General features: G+C 42.3%; 1 protein-coding gene across 3 annotated transcripts in view; it reads left to right on the top strand.

Moving 5' to 3' along the window:
• Nucleotides 1-9,127, top strand: part of OGDHL (oxoglutarate dehydrogenase L) — a 118,419-nt gene extending 109,292 nt beyond the window's left edge. For all 3 annotated transcript variants that reach the window (XM_050959087.1, XM_050959086.1, XM_050959088.1), the window contains exons 21-23: nt 2,958-3,121; nt 4,852-5,006; nt 6,055-9,127. In XM_050959087.1, the coding sequence (XP_050815044.1) occupies nt 2,958-3,121; nt 4,852-5,006; nt 6,055-6,178 (443 nt within the window). In that variant the 3' untranslated portion in view covers nt 6,179-9,127. The remainder of the gene's footprint in view (nt 1-2,957; nt 3,122-4,851; nt 5,007-6,054) is intronic.
• Nucleotides 9,128-21,106: the final 11,979 nt, after the last annotated feature.

Raw genomic sequence — 21,106 nt, 5'->3', positions numbered from 1 at the left:
GGGATCTTCCCATCCTCATAAGGCTGTAGGGATCCATTTTCAACACTTTTCTTCATTTAAAAAGTTGAAATGTTCTTTGTACTACTTTTGACAACTCCATGGTTTTAAATCATTTCCCCCTTGCTTCCCTTCGCAGGAATGGTTCTGGTTCCATTGACTTGTCACTTCCTTCCACTCTCAGTTCTGGGCCTGCCTTATCCCACTGCTAACCTAAAGGAAGATCCTAGCCAGTAAAAGTGAGGCGTTAAGTCAGCGCTTGGCAGTCTGAACCTTTGCTCTTTGTGCTGGACCACAGCACCAGGAGGCAGTGGTGGCAAGCCCACCGTCTCCATGCAGCCAGGAAAAAAGGAAAGAGGGTGTGAATTTGCCACCCAAGGAGAGATGCAGAATAGCTGAGTGATCAGGAAGTGTAGACAAAAGAGCAGGGCCCTCTGCCTAAGGCTGAGTCCTTGGACACACTGGTATTCTAGCATTGTTTAAAGGAAGAATTATTGGTCAGATTTTCATCTCCTTAGAGCTTAGGTTTATAACCTTTGTGTCATTTGCACCAACCTCCATGCATTTGTTGCCATTTAGTATTTGCTTGGTTTCAACTTTATGTTCTATTCTCTTCTTCTTGAGGAGATTGTCACCAGTGTGTGGTGACAGTGTGTGATTTGAGTGAATGCGATGCTGATCATCAAAGGGATTTTTCTAGATTTGACTGTGTTGTAGCCCTTAGAATTAGTCAGTCTGGAAACTTCACACTAATGAATTTCAGGATTCATTAATCATTGTGGTCTGGTTTCCTTATATGCTGTCCACTCTTAGTTTATTTCCTGGGTTTCCCGTCTATTTTCCATTAGCCCACAATAGCGGCCAAAGCTCCTAGTTAATTGCTAATTCAGATGTACTTGTGTTACTGCTGTAGGTGGACTTCTTTTATATCTGTGAAGGCTGAGGAGTCTAACTCTAGCTGACCCGATAAAGCACTGATTCTGAGTCGTCTTTAATGATGAACTCTGGTTCTTCCTCGGGCTGGATAATTCAGACATAAATCAGTTTTTCTTTCATGCATTTATGCCTGTTTTACTCCCTAAGATGAATGACACATTTATTCTCCTGATAAGTGGGTGTGTTGTGTTGGTTCAGACTTGGAGGTCATGCTGCTATTTGCAACCTCACAGTTAGCTGATTAAACCTATATTTCTATATCAATCATAGAAGCGAGCAATGGATGAGACCTGTTAGGCCATCTAGAATTACTCCCTATTGTACATTCTAGCTTTATGTGTCCCAAGCAAAAGGGCTTCTACCTATTCTCTTGGGAGATTGTTCCACAGGGAAAATACATCCCACTGTCAGGAAGTCTTTCGTGTTAAGCAGTCTAAATTTTATCCCTGTACTCAAAGCTTTATAACCACGTGCCATATTAATTCTTCATTTGGGATAATTCTGTTTTAATGTCTCAAACAGAAGATCTTGATCACACAGTACAACGAAGATGCTAGTTATGTACTTGCTTACATAACAGAAGCTCCATTATAACCATCCATTCTGGCTACTTGAAGGTTTTTGCTGGTGTAATAAATATACAAACACATCTTTTTTAAAACCTATTTTACTGGAACGAAAAGTAAATTTACGGCATATAATAAGCATTCTTGCAGGCTTTCTAGAAGGTATTTACTTAATTCTGTAGCTAAGATTATTTTGGAAATAAGATTTTTTTTTTTTTTAGGTGGCATGTTTAGTTGTTAAAAATATACCTAGGTCAACTATGCGGCGCTATTAAACCAGCTCCTCAACACCAAAAACACAGGTTATAAATAGGTGATGTAAGTGACAAACTAACAATATCCGGTAATATCCTGGACAAACCTTATTGAATTGGATTAAACTTTATTAAATTGAGTTTTTAATATCTTTGGAGTGCATTGCATTACAAATGCAATCATCTGTTTGTTATCGAGGGACTATGGATACTTCCACTGGAAGAGTAAATAGAAGAACAGCAGGAGGTGATTAGGTAAATTCACTCCTGTTGCAACATCCTCAGAAAAATTCCATCCCCTGGAGAGGTCTGTATGTACTAATTCAAACTGGATTCTCCAGGGACCAACAGACAAAGAAAGTATTTTTGATAAATAGCCTGGTTTTTAAACTGGTTCAGGGCCACCTTTCTAGTCCAACAAATGGACAGAACCCTGGTCCAAGGTGAGTCTCAATTCTTAGGGAAGGGTTGGAAGGACTTGTCACCAACCAGAACCCTTATCAGAGTGAGAGGGTGATCTCAGGTAAGCTTATTAGCATATGCGTAGGTTCTGCTGTTTTTCTGAAGTGCTTTTACCTCAAGAATAAAATAGGCTTGCATCGAAAGAGCTGTGTGGTATCTGTGACTGTGGTTAGTCACTCTGTTAACTGTCTCTGAAGAAAAAGCAAGCAGAGGTGCTTGAGTAAGTAGCCTGTCTTTCCTGGGAATAACACAGTGAAGGCAGGGAACTGTGCAGCCTGGAAATATCCTCATCAGAAGGGGGTGAGATGAGGGTCTCCACCCAAGGAAGGCAATGGCTGGGGAGCTAGAAGCATGAGAATGGGTGCCCTTGCTGGACCACTGAGGGGAAATACAGGTGCAGTTTCCCTGAACTGTGATAATGTGAGCCTAGTACCTGGGCATGACAAGAAAGATACCAGTCTTGAAGTCCTCCTTCCCATTAAGTTGTGAAGAGCTGTTTATCAGAAACCCTTTAATGGACTCCCTCTTTAAACTGGATTGTATTTAAATAACCTATGTCAAAACCTGGAGTCTGAAAAGATCTAGGAATACAGAGGATGGGATGATAGTCTCTTGGGTACAGAGCACTGTCACAATTACTCTGTGAATCACTAAAGATTGGGCCGGCCTCAGTAGAATTTCTTGACTGAATGTGACCATCGCTAGAGGAATGCATTTTTATTTTAATTTTTGGTATGACTAGGTACCAGTTTCAGGCGTGTGATTCCTGAGGATGGGGCTGCAGCACATACACCAAATGAGGTTAAGCGGGTGATTTTCTGCACAGGGAAGGTGTACTATGATCTCATTAAAGAGAGAAAGAATCAAGATTTGGAGAAACAAGTGGCTATAACTAGGCTGGAGCAGGTGAGTGCCCTGAACCTCATTGAAAACTCAGACTTTGGAAGAGTCTCAGCCAAGGACTGTGACTGAGCCAACTTCTAAATCATTAGCAGTTGCAAGACATGATGATGATGATCATGCTTAACATTTGTACAGCATTTTATGTCTTCGAAGACATCAAGTATTCCTCACAAGCCCTTGTAAGCTAGGGAAGGACTAGTTTTCCTATCTTTATTGTAGTGATAATGAGACCCAGAGAGGTTAAATGCCTTGGCTGTATAGCGAATCAGTGGTGGCAGAGCCAAGATTAGAATTTGGTAGCTTCTGGCTCCTAGCCTCATGCCCAATCTGCGAGATCAAAGTACGTCTTGAAAACAGTCATGTATGCCAAGAATGACCAAATAGTACAGCCCTCTAGTTTTCTCAAAGCATCTTTAGCAAAGGATTCAGCGCTACAGAAGACATTTTCCCTGAAGCCCTGTGCATAACTACTATACTACAGAGTAGCAGAAAAGTGTGCTATTATACTTGTTGTTCCCAATTGTAGTGAGTACCATGACATTGCAGAATGTAGTTATTTGTCTTCTAATTTAGAGTGGAGGTTTGTCATAGTATAATTCCCAATTCTGAACCTTAGCGTCCAAAATATGGGTACTAGCATGAATTCTCCTAAGCTTAGATCCTGTAGTGCTGCCACCAATCAGGACTTAGAGTAGAGTGCCTGATAAACTCTGGTCTCCCCCAAAACCTTCCCTGGGGACCCCCAAGACCCAAATTCCTTGAGTCTCACAACGAAGGGGAATAAACCATTTCCCTTCCCCCTCCTCCCCTCCAGGTGTTCCCTCCCTGGGCTCCTGGAGAGAGGAACAGATTCAAGCTCCGTGAATCTAAACAAAGGGATTCCCCCTTCTCCTTTCTTCCTCCCAGATCTTTCCCGCCCTGGGTACACTAGGAGATCACCGTGATTCAAACTCCTTGAATCACAACACAGTGAAATCAGGTGGGTTCCCCCCCCCTTTCTCTCCCCCTCCCTTCTCCTTCCCTGTTAAGTACAGACTCAATTCCCTTGAGCCTCAACAAGGGGAAAAATCAGACAGGTCTTAAAAGCAAAACTTTTAATAAAAGAAAAAAAAAGAATAAAGAAAATCACTGTAAATTCAAGATGGAATATTACAGGGTCTGTCAGCTTCTAGAAATTGGAGAAACAGCCTCCTCCAGCAGAAATACAATTTAAAATACTTTTAGCCAAATACACATTAGACCTCTACCAGCCAGATACACATTTGCAAATAAAGAAAAACAAATAAAAAAGACTATTCCGCCTTTATACTTACAAAATTGGAATAGAAGATTAGAGAGCCTGTAGGTACGTGTGGTCACTCTCAGAGCCCAGAGAGAACAAAGCAAAACACAAACAAAGGCTTCCCTCCACCGAGATTTGAAAGTATCTTGTCTCCTGATTGGTCCCCTGGTTAGGTGTTTGGTTCCCTGTTTGTTAACCCTTTACAGGTAAAAGAGACCTTAACCCTTAACTATCTGTTTATGACAAGGTTACATTGTAGTTAGTTATATTTACTCTGTTAGAATGAAGTGCAATAATTTACAAGAAGATACAGATACTAGGTAGCTTAGTAGTAAATGGATAATAACAATTGCAGTGCCCAATATTTGCCAGGGACAACCTTGCTTTACGTGATATCTGTCCACATAAAAGAAAGCACTGCTATTTGTTTTCAGTGTGTTTATCTCTTTAGATATCTCCATTCCCTTTCGATCTGGTAAAGGAAGAGCTTGAGAAATATCCTGGAGCTGACTTGGTGTGGTGTCAGGAAGAGCACAAGAACATTGGCTACTATGACTACGTCAAACCTCGTTTCCGCACCATTGTTAATCACACTCGGCCCATATGGTATGAAACTTACTTCCGTGTTTTCTTTGCATCACCAGGCTTCATACTGGTTTGTTACTTTGGATGGGGTGATGCATGTATGGAAAAGTCAAACTCTACAGACCTTGAAAGGTCTGATTTTTGGGGGCTTCCATTGCCCTCCTTCTTCTCTTTCAGCCTGGTCTTTATGTTCCCAATGTGTGGTCCACACCGAACTCCCGAGCTCTGGTTGGTCTGCACCTGCATTGCTCACCTACTATGGTGGGTCAGTACATAAACAGTACAGCAGTACATTCTAACCATGCCTGCTATCGTAAATAGAGAGAGCCTGGTGATCATCTCAAACCAGAGTCTCTAACAGGTGACTTCATTTTTAGTTAAATAAAAATCCAAAGCAATTTATCAAGCCAACACCCTCTTCACCACTGTCTATATTGTTTGATCCTATCACACTTTCATGCCTTATGTTTATCTTTTGTACTTCTGAATGGGCTGCTTTTCCCTTCTAAAAATCCCATTCCAAATTGTGCTTCTCTGGAGGAAACTACCATTGAATGGAACAATATCTGAGCCACTAAGCTTCCTTCACAATTATTTTTCCAGCCTGTTTGCTTCTATATCACTGTAGGGAGATTGGTACAAGAATGATCCAGATCCTGGTCCCTTCCTCGCCAGTTGCAGCCTGTCTAATTAGTGAAAGCCACCCTTTCCTCCACTCACATAGACCGAGACATCAAATAGATCTGTTAAGCCAGGTCCTCAGCTGGTAAAATGGTGTTGCTTTGTTGAAGCCAGTGAGCTGTGCTGATCTACACCAGCTGATGGTCTGCTCTATAATCAGAAACTTGCAATATCACTTCAAATTTCCAGTGGACCTAGGACTGGAGGCATGAGAGCAAGCCTCATGGGCAAAAGACAGGAGAGTTTTCCTGTTTACACTTGTGTGTTGTCTAAAGCTGTTGTTTAGCAGTATATTCTGTCTACATTGCATGTACTCATCCTTGTTAGTTTTAGTGTTCTGTCTCTTCTCTCCTCACTGTTGTCTACCCAATTGTCTCGTGTTACAAAGGTATGTTGGCCGAGAACCAGCTGCTGCTCCTGCTACTGGTAACAAGAATGCTCACCTGGTGTCGCTCCGGAGATTCCTGGACACAGTTTTCAACCTGGAGGCCTTTGAAGGAAAGATGTTCTGACTCTGAGACATGAGACACCATCCACCATCTCCATCCAGCATTGTTATAAAACCCCACTTCCAAAGGAGTAAATAAAAGCACATGGGAAAACTATTGAGGATTTTGGTTTTCTAAGATAAAAGGTTGTGAGTAGATCTTCCCCTCTAAAGCATTGTAGGCAAACTGGGGAATGAATGAAGGAGTAAAGCCTTTACAAATGTCTGTAAAAGGTAATTACAAGTATAGGGCTGCTCTGAGGGTAATAAGGCCAAAACAATGGAAAAAATTAAAGTGGTGAGGAGTTAGGGGAAAGTATATTTAGTCTTTTGGAGTCACAGGGCACCCAATTCCCACCTTAAGTTGCATTGAAGAAATTCCTCTTCTAGGCAACATAGTTATTTGACCAACTCTACATAGCTATTGTAGGCACTAACCGTGTGCTTGGCACTTGGGAGACATGATCCCTGACCTAAAGAGTTTACAGTCTCAGTAGATAGGCCATTCAGACAGGAAATACCCTAGATGGCCAGCAGATTGGTTCCATCGTAGATCATGGCAGGTTTGGTATGTATAGTGATAGAGGTATGGTAGCATTGCTTTGGTGGGGTAATGTTGGAATGATCTATGGAAGAAATGAGTTTCGGAGTTCTGAATGAAGAGGGGAAAATGAGGAATTTTCAGACTCACGGAGCAGCATGAAAAACCAAAGACAAGCCTGGAAGCATAAGGGAATAGTGAGGCAGGAAGGGTGGAGTGAAGAAAATAAGAATAGATGGAGACGAAAGGTGGGCTTGTGGCTAAGCTGCTGGACTGGGGTTTAGAAATATGTGGTTCAGTTCTCTGCTCTGCTAGATGCTACTTGTGTGACCATGGGTCAGGCCACTTACTGTTCTGCACCTCCATTTCCCTTCTGTAAAATGGGAATAATGACTCCGACTTTTTGTCTATCTTGTGTACTTAGCATGTGAGCTCTTTAGGGCAGGAGCTGTCTCTTTCTATGTGTATCTACATGCCTAGCACAATGGGGCTTAATCTCTTTGGGGGTTGGTAAGCATTGCTGTAGTAGAACGTATATAATTAGAGCAGGGATGTGGGCACAGATGGAGTCATGCAGAGTCTTGAAGCTGAGGACAAGAAGCCTGAACATGGTGACAAGAGGAAGCAATTGGAAGGGAATTATATGATCCTAGCAGCACACAAGAAAGATGATTTTAGCAGCGGCCATTTGGATACATTGGAGGGTGGTGAGGAGGCGCAAAGCCATAGAGGGAATGATGTAGAGAGAGAACCAACTAGGTTTTGGTGATGGCCTCTGGAGAGAAGAGGTTACATTTGACTTAAAGGCTGAGAGTCTTGGAAGATGGGGGTGCCCTTTACAGCAGTGGAGCAGGGAAAAAGGGGGAGGAGGGTTTAAGCAGAAAGATAAGCTCAATTTTTCTGTTAAATTGGGGCTAGTTACACTGGATAAAACAGGAGAGGTCATGGATTGGGGGCAGGTAGATTTGGGAGTCTGATATAGAATTGAAGCTTTGGGGTCACATGAGTATGAGGGGTAGATGTGGGACATAACAGGAACAGAACCTTGAGGAATGTTGGCAGTGGGAGAAGAGAGTCAGCACAAAGAGACAATTGACAGAGCAGTTGGAGCGACATGAGAGAGCACAAGGCAGTGAAGCAGAGGATGGTAAGGGACTTAAAGGACGTCAGCTGGTTATGCATGGATCCATTTCCGCTCCTGTGGCTGCCCACAATTCTAAGCATCATGGCAGAGAAAATAGTACAGAGTCTTTCTATGCATTTCTCTGCTTCTGGACAAGCCCATTCTTCCACTTTACTGCCAGAATGTGGCTTTTCTATTTCCTAGGTGCTTTCATGCCCACTTGGGGTAAGGGGAACAAAGATTTGGCCCTTTATTCACTTTTGGTGGAAAGTCAGTTTTCTCTATATGGTTCCCTATTCTGTGCAATGCTAAGTCTACAGCCTGCTTCTCTTCACTTTTGCTGAAGTAACTGTTGACAGCAGTGGAGTTACTCTTCAATTACACTGATATGAGAAGGGAATTGGGCCTCTTGTTTTTTTGAAGTTTGGTGGTTTTGCTGTTGCTCGCTGACCCAAGGCTTTTGAGTTTTTATTGACTTGTAATTGTTTCATTTTCTTAACGGCCTCCTCAGATATGACTTCCTTGGAATCTGAAATATGGATGTAAAAACTAGCCATTTCCAACAGCCAGGCTGATCTTCTGGTAAAACAGCTAATATACAGCATGATTTCAGGCTTAGAGGAATAGAATCTGAGATGATGTGATTGAAACATGCTGCCAGGTAGAACCTTGTGTTTTTAATATGTGTGTGCTCCTTCTCGGTCTCTGTAGGTACCTGAAATCATTACAAATATCCAAGAGTGAAAACAGGGGCTGTACAAAGTGCTTGCAGTGAAGTTTGAAAACATTGGTGACAGTTTGATTGTGGGTTTTTTAGGAAATGGTCCAATTAGTCAAAAGCTTCAAAAATATTCATTGTTACCTTGAAAACAGGATCCTTTTTTTTTCTTGCAGACATTTTTAACTTGATTCAACTTGCAAATAGAGTTGCATGCTAATGTTAGCACATTATGCAGTTTCAGCAGACAATGGGCTCATGTTCATACAAAAAATGGTCCCGTTTTAGATAAATAATCCAGTTTTGAAATTCAAAATAGTATTCAGATGAAGACACACTTCATATCCCAACATGGCGTTGCAAAAAAATTATTTCTCAAAGCCTTGTGGAGAAAAAAACATTTTGAAGGCACAAAATCACATGCAGTGAAATCACAAAAATGTTGACCAGCAACTTGTCAAAATAATTGCATGTGGCTCTAATTAGATAGTTGCAAAAGAATGTTGCCCATCCTAATTTTATGCCCTATGCTTCAGAGTTTCACTTTTGCATTTCAAGCTGGATTGACTCTTTCAAGAATGAATGAAAGAAAGAAAGACGGGATTGAAGAGGTGAGGGGAGTGGGGAAATCAGAGCAGGGAGGAGGTTGCAGTGGGGGGGGGGGAAGCTATAGGTGTGAGAGAAGATCCTTCTGAACACTTAATTAACCTGTTAGGCACTCATTAGTGCAGTATAGATACCTAGATAGCTCAGAAGGAAAAACAATGTCAATTTATTTTAGATATTTGATCCCTGTGTTTTGTCTCGTTCTCCTGGTACTAATAAGCCCTTGCTGCTTCTGCTGTCATAGGCACCTCTTGTGGCCAAAGGAAGGAAAACATGCTGTCCTTAGAAGACCTCGTTAGGGCCAGGGGACCAACCACTTGTTGATAGAGCCAGCCTGGCCGGCTAGAGTCAAACCCTGAGGAGCACCTCTGGGGAAATAGTGGCTAGTTTTACCACAAAGACCCTGCATGTTAGACCATCTGTCAGAGTACTACTGAAAATACATTTGATCCCTGCTTTATCATGTCTTGCCCCTTCTCCTGTTCTCTCTTAGAGCATAGGATTTAGTGGTATCAGAAGCCTGGCTTCTTCTACCTTATTTCCTGCCCTGGGCCAGCAGCTCTAAGGAAGCCTACAAAGTGGGTTATCTGGAGCAGGCAGACTAACCTCAGGTGAGCTAGTTTCACTTGCAGGATTTTAAAATGAAAGCTGCTGATCTCCCTAGGAACACCACAACTCATCCTCTTCTCTGGCAATTATGGCTGGCTTGTCCCTCTGCTGGACTCTAGCTGTTATCTTCCAGCCCTAAAGGTCTTGCAGTGGCAGTAAATCTTCCCTTCCTTGGGCCACATGTAGCCCTCTCCTTCTGCAGGTGCAGACAGCTGCAGAATCACCATAGTAAGTATTAGAGGGCTTATTCCTTCACCATCCCACTTCCCTGGTCCTTCTTGCATGAACACAGAGCAACAATACCTCAAGTCCAAAGGTGCAAACAATTCAGTGTTTATTGGGGTGAACTTCCAGCAAGCTTAAATCCAAATTCCTTTTTCCTTATTTTCAAATCCCAACTTACTTCCTGTTTGCCCCTAATGTATATAGTAATATTCTCAGCTATACCTTAACCTAGGGTGACCAGATGTCCCCTTTTTAAAGGGACAGTCCTGTTTTTGGGGAATTTTTCTTATATAGGCGCCTATTGCCCCACCCCTGTCCCATTTTTTTCACAGTTGCTATCTGGTCACCCTACCCTAACCAATCATTTTTACTGAAATCTATCTAACCAATTGTAGAGGGGTTTGGTTGGGGGTTGCCTCTCTCCGGGCAGCTGGGAGCCAGGCTGCCTCACTATTTAGGTCCGGTGCATCGGGGAATTAGCCTGGTGGGGCAGGAAACAGTCAAGGGCTCAGGCCCTCAGGCAGGGGCTGAGCAAATAATTCAAGAACAAAACCCAGGCTCCTGGTCCTGAGCGTCGGGGAGACTGCCACCCATGAGTGGGATTGCAGGGGAGACGCAGGCCCGCCTATTGCGTCCCAGCCTGGGGCCCTAACAGCGGCAAGCGGCCTGCTGCTGTGTCAGTGGGGATCCTGGCTGCAACACACTGACGTCGGCTCTGGGTGTGCCGCAGCCAGACTAGGGTTGGCTGCCCCTGGGCTACTTCCTACCTCCCCGTCTAGCAGTACCTGCATCTGGTCAGCGTCTTTCACGGCATCAAGCACCATGGGCTCCTCAGGTTACTCAGCGAGTGGTAGGCTTGGCAACTCCTCTGGGTCACTTCTCATAGGTAGGCTTACCAGCTTCTCCGGCTTCTGGTCGGCATCCGGTCTCAACTGGTATGGCCAGTTCTCACATCGGTCACAGGCTGTAGGAGTCTCCCAGGTGGGAGCTAGGGCACCGGTGTCTGGCCTTTCTGGCAGCCAGCCTGCTTCTGAGCCCTGGGGTTGGGCTTTTGTACTTCCTGTCCTGAGCTTTGACCTCTGGGGGGCGGGCGCAGGCTCCAGTGGCTCTGCCCACTTTGGCATCCAGAGGGCCTCGTCCCCCTCCAGGGCGACTGGGAGCCAGGCCACCTCACTACACCAATCCTAACATATTGTAACATAATTCTCTTAAGAATGGCCTCAGACTGTCAAAGTGAACGAAGGCCCTTACACAAGCAGACAGTGATTTTGATTCTTTCTTTTATACCTCTGTAACTAGCTAAATGATAAACATATACCTAACTTAAAGTATACAGACAGGCCTGAATATCTATATCCTAACAGTAAGCTGTGCAGGGTAGGAGGCCACAGACTGTATGGGGTACTTCACAGCCACCATATATTGGAGAGGAAGCATGGCCTATGATTCCACCACATGACTATGCCTCCCTGTTGCTGCTACAGTCCATGGGCTGCAGTCGTAGCAGCTAAGCAGTTATTCCGTCATATCATGTCAAGCCACTGGGAAGCAAAATGAAAGAATTTTTCCCTCAACCCATCTTGGATTCCCTGCCCAACGCATGCTTACTCAGCCTTTGTGTACTGCAGCACTGGGGTGTGCTTGGTCCATGGGCAATAAGGTCTGCCCCTGTGTTGCTGCTGCCGTTTGGCCTGTGATGTCACTGGAACTGATGGCCCAGACTTTATCCTACTGTTTTCTTTAACTGTCCTTCATATCTCAAAGTCCATCTCCTCAAAGTGAGCAATAGCCCTGTTAAAACTTAATTTTGCAGCTGTGAGTTTCAGCCAAGAATACAACCAGGACACTAGCTTTCTTCAGCATCACAAATGGGTGTACACCTCCTTCTATCTGTCCCCTCTCCTTGCGAGATAGCAGGTTAGTGGAATGATCCATCTGCGAGAGCAGATGGACAGTGTGATGAAGTGCTCACCTATCCCTGGCATCCAAAACCAAGCTTAGTATATTTAGGAGCCTTAACAGTGTCCCTTTTAAATTGGGCTGCTTGTTCTTCTCTCACCTCTGAAACGTTATAGTTGATTCAGTCTTTGAAGTTTAACAATCTTTATAGGGGCTGGGAAATTACTGCAAGTTTAGACCAGTCAAATTTGTCTCTTTTTCATTCCTATAGCTGAGAACATGATTAGTCTTGCATTGGTTTGTGGCCACTGACTGTTATTTCAATGCTGTTATAAATGCATATTTCAGTGGCAAGAACTGGGTGCAGCTAAATAACGGTGGGACTATTTATTGTACTCTGTGTGCCATCTCAGTACAACATGAAATATTTCAGTCTTCATTTCTGTGATAGATGAACGCATGGCTCTGTATTCACAAAAGTAGAAAAGAAAATTAACATAGAAATAAAAGTAGTGAATGACAGGTTTCCATTTTCATTGTGTTTCAGATTGTGACATTATGGTTTAAAAAAAGAATCCATCCAAGAATGTGAAAAAATATATAAATTCTCCTATGGCTGTTTTTTGACAGTTTCTCCTTTGGGGATTGGTATTAGCATCCCATTCATAAAAGTGCTGGCATCTCTCATTTTTTCTGTTTTCTCTGTCTGTTTTCTACCTCAGTGGAGGTCATTTCACTTTAGTAAAAGGGAAGGAATTGGGCTATTTGATAGGGTAGAAAAAAGTTAAAGCAGAAGATGCTTTTGAACAATCTGATTAAAAATAATTGCATGACACTGAGGTTAAAATAAATAAAATATTTACCTAATAAAAAAGAGCGGTTAAAGGAGTACATTACTCTGTACCAATTCAAAACAGATTTATAAACTATCAGAACCTTCTTTTAAACAGATGTTAGAGGCCTCTTGGGAGTAACATTTTGGTACAAAAACGTTATTTACCTAGCGAGTCTCTGCTGCTTAGGCGTTTGCTGTTGGCTCCACTCACTGGACAGTAAACTTTCAAAACTCTGTTGAGACTCACAGTTTGCAATAAGACATGACAATGAATAGCCAAAATCCTGCCAGTAAGGCTCAAGCTCTGTTTTAATTTGTTTAATATATGATCCTGCTGCAGTGCTGGAACGTGACTTCTGAATAAAAGAACATTTGTGGACCTTGAATGAAGGCTCCTAAAAATGCGTGCTTGTGCATCAATTCCAAACTTGTTTCCACTGAGAGCCAGAGGGTTGGCATTTCCCACTCTTTTTAAAACAAATGAAATAAGCTAGATGGCTCCCTGAAAACTTTGAAACAGAAGGCTGTTAATACGTGCAGTATTTGGGCTAGTATATCTATTTATGTAAAACAGAAGTGATTAATATTTGTATAGTGCTTGGAAAGAGGTCAAGTATTATAGGTTCCATCCTGCAAATCTTGTGCATTTGAAATCCGAGTCATTATTAAGTGACATATCAAGGTGTTTCTTCATTCAATTAAGAGGGAAAAATGCAAACTAGCACAGCATAAGAACATATCCAGTGTGTCATATTTGCCAGGGAGATCTCTCACTGTGTGTAGCCACAGCAGATTGCTAGGGTGAACAGCCTGTGATATGGATTTTTTGTTTCCGGTCTGTAACAAAGAAAATTAAGAGTTTGATTATTTTTAACAGTGTTAGCTGAATGAGTCCTTTCTGCTTTGCCTTCTATGTTATCTGCATCACCAATCTGCCATAACAAAGGAAAATCACTTTCTTAGAAAGATGGGACATTTCAAACTTTGTTTGCACTCATCCTAAGGCAATGTGAGGCAACATCAATGACCGGAAAAGAAATGGCAGAGCCTGTTGATTGATGATCTATTTTACAAAAAACAAACTCCCAAAACACAGAAAAAACCCACCCCTCTATAAAGCTTTATTTTAGGGTGTGTGGTTTTTCAAGAACTATCCAGAGAAGAGACTCTAGGCAAACCCCAAAAACTTTTACCTTTCTTTCTTTGAAACTAATGATATCCAAATGTCATTCAGTAAACTAAAAGTCCCTGATTTTTCCAACTTGTTACTGGCACATTGGACTAGAATGTAGTCAAACAGCAAACCTAGTGTGAGACTATATATGCACATGAATCATGAAGGTATCCTAAATCTTTTATATACACATTAATCCTGAAAAGAGCACACACACTATTATAGTAGCAGGTCTGTTCAAATAGCTAGAATGTTGTATCTGTAGCAGTCCCAGGATATTAGAGAGACAAGGTGGGTGAGGTCATATCTTTTATTGGACCAATTTCTGCTGGTGAGAGACAAACTTTTGAGCTTACACAGAGCTCTTTAAAAGATATTACCGTATCCACCTTGTCTCTGAAATAACTGGAGGAAGGAAAGGCTTCCTTTAGACTTGTGCTGTAAACTTTATTTACTTGAGTGATATTGCAAACAAGGTGATAATCTTCACTAGAAAAACACCATGCTTTGGCATTACACACACAGCTGGGTGATGCATTTGGCTTGGGTGAGCAAGAAGCAGAAGTTAACTGAATTTGTGTCAAGTCACTGAACTGTTTCATTTTGGGGAGGACCCAAAAAAGTCGAAAACATTTTGTTTTGGCATTTTTGAAACATTTCAATGTTTCAGCTCAAAATGACTTCTATGAATCTTACTTTAATTTTATTTTTTAAAGGTACAAATATCCAAAACATTTCATTTGACCTGTAGTTCAAATCACTGCATCCATCTGGAGCTTAATTGATTTAATCACTCAGGTTTTACGTATCGCTTTTTCACCTGCTTGCTGTGTGGCATGCAAAAAACATCTGTGTTTTGTTTTCTCATCTGTAAAATAGTGCTACCTACCTTGTGTGAGTGTGCTGAAGTTCCTTTGTAGAGTGTTTTGAGATCCTTAGATGAAAGAATTTTGCACTTCCATAAAACCTATTAAAACTCCACTATCCTCAGTGGCACCTTTGTTGGAGGAGGCTAAGAATGACGAGTCTTCCCTGGCCCTTGAAGTGGTCCTTAGGGGATATGAGGCATGGCAGCAGGCCAGGCAAGGGAAGATTGCACTGTTGCTTTCTGGGCTGCCTATTTTCTGTAGGCAAAAGGTTTCAGGTCTTGGATTCTTGATCCAGCACTTTTCACAAACACCAATTTCATTCCAAAACCAGAAAAACATGTAGACTAGTATCAGAGGGTAGCCATGTTAGCCTGTATCCACAAAAATAACAAGGAGTCCAGTGGCACCTTAAAGACTTAACAGATTTATTTGGGCATAAACTTTCATGGGTAAAAGACTCCACTTCTTCAGATGCATCATGTAGACTAGTGAAATCACTGCAGCTGAGTCTGGTGCCTTCTGTACGTTGTTTCCCGTTCTGCCACTTCTGTAGGTTTAGTGGTAGCAAAGGCCAATTCAGGAGAGAAATTACATGTCTTACAATGCCTTAAATCTCAATGCCTAAAACCCTAGAGATCTCTACCCACTTTAATCAAAGGTCTTAAGTGTTATTTTATCCGCCATCAATCATTTTATATTTCAGCATGTAGGGTGTTGCATTGCAACAGGAATCTTGATTTGATGGAGCCCATGGATTATATAAGGCTGATTCTCTGGCTAAAAAACAGGGTAACATTAAAGATCAAGGACACAGACTCGGTTAACTTTCCTTAGTCTTCAGAGAAAAATAAGATCGGAAATCCCTTGCAGACTGAAATACAAAACGAACATATTTGTCTGCAATGAGCGAAGAGCAGGTTTTTTCCATGTACTGACACTTTCCATTAGTTTCCTGTTTCTTATTTTAACCTTTTTGATTTTAAACACTTCCTGACATTTAGTTCAGATGACGCTTTAAATCTTGTTGTTCCATTATTTTAAAATGTGGTTTATTACCTAAAAGAGAGGATGAAAAAATGGGGGGAGGGGGGAGATTTTATACAGGAAAGGAAAATGTGTTTGGGTTTGTTGCTTTGCATTGAAAATGTTTTGCAGAATTTCTCAAAAGCTGTTTAATTATTGATAAAGTGCATCAGTCAATTGCTTTCTGAGCTATTTAAAAAGTGATGTAGTCATTAAAGGTAAATTAAGATCTAGTCTCTTTGGTGACGGGTTGGGGAGACAGAACCAGTTTTAATAATCATTGAAGATACCTTCTCAAATAAAACACAGACAGAATTTCTACTGCAGGGATCCTGTTAGTTCCGCATCCTATTAGGTGGCCTACAAATATGTTGATTCCCTTTACTCATGTTCAGGAGTAGGAGAAATGTGTGTTGCACCAACTTTGCTCCTAGCAGAGTAGCATTCTCTTTCTCTACAGAAAAAGGGCACTTTCTAAACTCCCAGGAATGTAGGAATAACTAGCAGAACCTATACGAATTGCTGTCTTACCTCTCAACCTTTGAACCTGCCCATCTGTGACAGAAGCAATCGAAATCTATTATCAAATGACTGATTTGTGCAACACCTGCCAGATTAAAGAGTTGTAACTTTGTTTTCTTTACTTTGTGAATTAAGTAAATCAGTTGTTTGAAAGGGAGAAAACCCAAAATCCCATCACATGCAAACATATGCTCGCACCCCAGCAGGTCACCAGTTGTGTTTAGACCCTCATCTCCACAGTGTAAGCCTCTTTCACTCAATCTACTGGGGTGGGGATCAGTCACTACTGGGGATGTGACACATTTTTTGCCAGTCTGTTATACGACGATTTGTTAAACTGTGATAGACTGAAGAACAGTATTCCTGGGTTCTGTTCCTGGCCCTGGGGGAAGCGTGGGCTAGAGGTTAGAACAATTATAAGTCCATATGTTTGGCGCACAGTGTATGAGAGGCACTGTGGATGAAACTTGGATGTGCCATAATAGAGACCTGAGTTCTGCCAGAAGTAAGCTTGTGCAGCCTCTTAACTTATTTATAAAATGGAAAGAATGCAGCTTGCCTCCCTCCTAAAGTAGAGATGAGGACATTCTCAGTAGCCTGGCTTGTGAAGTGCATCAAAACTAAACAGTATGAAAGAGGTGAACTAAAAACCTTTGGGTCCTGGACCAGTGCACCCTCCCCCTGGGCTATAGGATAACTTCTAGGGAAGATTTTAAATGTACTTGGGTCCACAGAACATCGCCTGACAGTGGTGCTGCACAACAGGGAGAATAATCATCCAAAATGCAACATCTGTGACACCTGAAAGGTAGGTTAACTCCATGAGTAGTGGACAGCAATCTTCTGTCATTGCAGATGGTTGAGAGAGTGAAAGCTGAACTCCAAATGGGTATATGCCGTCATGAACCTGTTTCACACGTCTTCTGCTTATAGAGACTGAGTCATGTAACTTACCTTGGTTGCCCCCTGTAATAACCTTAGTCCCAGATTTGGACCTTAGCGTCCAAAATATGGGGGTTAGCATGAAAACCTCCAAGCTTAGTTACCAGCTTGGACCTGGTACCTGCTGCCACCACCCAAAAAATTAGAGTGTTTTGGGGCACTCTGGTCCCCCTGAAAAACCTTTCCTGGGGACCCCAAGACCCAAATCCCTTGAGTCTCACAACAAAGGGAAATAATCCTTTTTCCCTTCCCCCCTCCAGGTGCTCCTGGAGAGATACACAGACACAAGTTCTGTGAATCCAAACAGAGTGAATCTCCCTCTCTGTTCCCAATCCTGGAAACAAAAGTACTTTCCTATTCCCCCAGAGGGAATGCAAAGTCAGGCTAGCAATCCAACACACAAATCTCCCCTTGATTTCTTCCTCCCACCAATTCCCTGGTGAGTACAGACTCAATTTCCCTGAAGTAAAGAAAAACTCCAACAGGTCTTAAAAGAAAGCTTTATATAAAAAGAAAGAAAAATAAGTACAAATGTTCTCTCTGTATTAAGATAATACAACACAGGGTCAATTGCTTAAAAGAATATTGAATAAACAGCCTTATTCCAAAAGAATACAAATCAAAGCACTCCAGCACTTATATTCATGCAAATACCAAAGAAAAGAAACCATATAACTTACTATCTGATCTCTTTGTCCTTACACTTGGAAACAGAAGACTAGAAAAAAGAAACTACTTCTCCAAAGCTCAGAGAAAGCAGGCAGCCAGAAAACAAAGACCTTAGACACTCAATTCCCTCCACCCAAAGTTGAAAAAATCCGGTTTCCTGATTGGTCCTCTGGTCAGGTGCTTCAGGTGAAAGAGACATTAACCCTTAGCTATCTGTTTATGACACCCCCCCACCCCCACCCCGTGGTGTGCTGCCCTGGGCAGTTGCCTTTCTTGCCTCCCCCTAACACCAGCCTTACACTTGCAACCTCCCACCCCAAACCCATCCCTCAACCCCCAGATTGAGAAACACTGGTCTAGATGAGTTGATGTATCCCTGGAAGCCCTTGTGTACCCCCAGGGGGTACACAGTGTCCTGGCTGAGAACCACTGCTCTAGAATATGAGGCAGAGGAAAATTTTTAGGGTATGTTTTTCTGTTTTAATTGGTAAATGTTAGGTGTAAAACTGCTTAGTCTTTGTAGCGGAGTTACCCCTAACTGCTAGCCTACCTCCATGCATCTTGCTCTGGGAATGTAGCACTTGCTGCATCAGGTACCATCTTACCACTCCAGGTACCCCCTTGCTGTTCATTATTTGCTCTGCAGTAGTCTGTCTTATGGTAACGTGGCCTGGTGGTCAGGTCGCCATTTAGTCCACCTCTTCCAGGGTTACAAAGTCCAGCAGGACAACTGTCCAAATACTGTTTCCAGACTTCCCCTTGTTCCTGCCTCCCAGGGAGCAACTACAGACTTTTCCCTGCACCCCAGTTCTGCTCTCAGCTTCCTGTCTTTGCAGTGCTGTTCCAGCCCTTCCCCAGCTGGGCTTCAATCTTAATTAACCCTGGCCTTCCCTCTCTCAGGTGACCCAACTGGCCTAACAGGGGTGCTATTTCAGATTTTGGTGGGGGGCAGGGGCAACTTTAACCATGATTCCAAGGACTACTTAGGTTCTTGAAAACTCTCTAGGGGTTTGTTTGTTTGTTTGTTTGTTTGTTTTTTGCTGATAGGAGCACTGTACCTAATTCCTATATTAAAAAAAAGAGGATTTAATAAATATTAGACCCGCTCAGCTCTTAATACTAACATGTTCTCACATCTTGTGTCAAATCACTTAAGCAACACTGGCTAGGTTTAAAATGTTAATGTATATTTGTTACTAATTCTTGAATACAGCAACTGAAACAACTGTAGAAAAATCTAGCTGACTTTCTATCACTTGTTTGCAGTTCACCAAGCTTGAAATAGATCATTTAACTTTGGAAACATCCTACTAGGGCAAGGCCCCATGAGTTTATAGTGCACCTGCCTGGGGCTCTAGAGGTGTCACCTCAATACAAATAATAGACTAGAAACTGACCTTAAACAGGAGTGAAACTGACACTCTTGAGTCACTTTCACAGTATTGCCAATTCCAAATGTTCAAAAATCATGAATCAGGCTCACCAAAAATCATGATTGGCTTTAAAATAATGAAATTATGTAAAAAATAACTCCAAATCTGTTTTATTTGCCTTCTGCTTTTGAGCCTTTAGGGTGCATGGGGGTCAAATTTTGAAGCTTTCTCCACAGCCACAAGGACGAGAAACTTCATTTTTCTTTAAGAACAAAGGCTGAAATCATCACATATCCATTTGACTCCAGGAGCTGGGGCTTTAAGGAAAACAATTATCATGAGACTCATGACAAAATCATGAGAGTTGGCAACACTGCTAGTTATTTCCCAGAAGGCTCTTAAACACAACACTACAGTGATTGAGTTGCAGTTCTCACAGGAGAATATTTTAAATCAAACACCAAGAAAATTATATATTTTAAAGTTGAAGAAAAAAAACCCTGAGACTTCTGAGGTATATCAGGGCCACTGCAGGCAGGAAAGGAAAATAAACAGGCACTGGAGTTCTGGGCAGCTTTTCCTTTAGAAAGAAAATTGGAGGGTAAAATCTTTCAGTCCTTAATCAACTAAAACACCTATTGCCACTCATAGATATAAACATCACAGTGAACGTGTGATAATGTGTGGTCAGTAACTATACACGTCATAATTAAATATCTGAGCCATCTTATCCAGAGTTACACGTCTTACTATATGCATTGGTTCGGGGACTGGATTTTCTGGCATATTCTGAACAGTGCTGAGCACACAGATGGTGCCCAATGAATAAGGCAAATCATGACAATAATGGTCAACTTTATGGACTTTGTGGATTCAGTTTCTTTTCTTTGTTCTAGAATTGGCCTGAATACAGCTGAAACCCTAAGAATTTGAGGCATAAACACATCTGATACTTATGACACTTTCTCATTCCTTCCTTTTCTCAAACTCAGAACAAAAAATGACCAAACAAAATAGTTTTCAGTTAAAATGTAAAATTGCGCCACAGCCATTGTTCTACCTGCCATCCATTGGGAGTTAAGCGATCCTCTCTCATCTGACGCTCATTCTCCATCGTTCCTACCCTCTGTGTTGCTTTTCATGCTGTCAACTATGACACCCATCTTGGGACCATTTTCTGGAGTCTCAGAGAACTGGGTGCCTTGGGTTTGCTCCCATCTGAGTCCTTTTTTTGCGGCACGCAGCAAAGAGAGAGGCTGATCTGCTGGATAGGGAACTAGCCCTGAAAGACTTGGGTTCTAGTCCCCCCAGGGACTTTCTGTCTGACCCCAGGCCAGTGCTTAAAGGACAAAATTTCAAAGGTTTTTAGGCACCCAAAGATGTAGCTAGATATCTGGTACAGTTTACAAAGTGCCAAACCTTCTAAGTGCATTTGAAAATTTCACTGGGTGAATACCTTTGAAAATCTGGCCTTTAATCCGTGTGTGACTCAGTGCCCCATCTGTACAATGGGGATAACAGCATTGCTCTACCTCACTGAGGGGCAGGAGGAGAAATCGGTTAGACAGTGTGAGGTGCAGCCTCAGATACTATGGTGAGGGGGCCACATAGGTAGCGTGGGAACTTCTCTGTACACTGCTAGCCCTTCTCTGGGTTTGACCCCTTCTTTTCACCAATGCCCCCCTTTTCTGAATGGTTTCAGAGTAGCAGCGTGTTAGTCTGTATCCACAAAAAGAACAGGAGTACTTGTGGCACCTTAGAGACTAACATTTATTTGAGCATAAGCTTTTGTGGGCTATAACCCACTTAGCCCACGAAAGCTTAT

This window comes from Gopherus flavomarginatus, chromosome 6, assembly GCF_025201925.1.
Source record: "Gopherus flavomarginatus isolate rGopFla2 chromosome 6, rGopFla2.mat.asm, whole genome shotgun sequence".
NCBI lineage: Eukaryota > Metazoa > Chordata > Testudines > Testudinidae > Gopherus > Gopherus flavomarginatus.
This window is presented reverse-complemented; position numbering and strand designations above follow the sequence as displayed.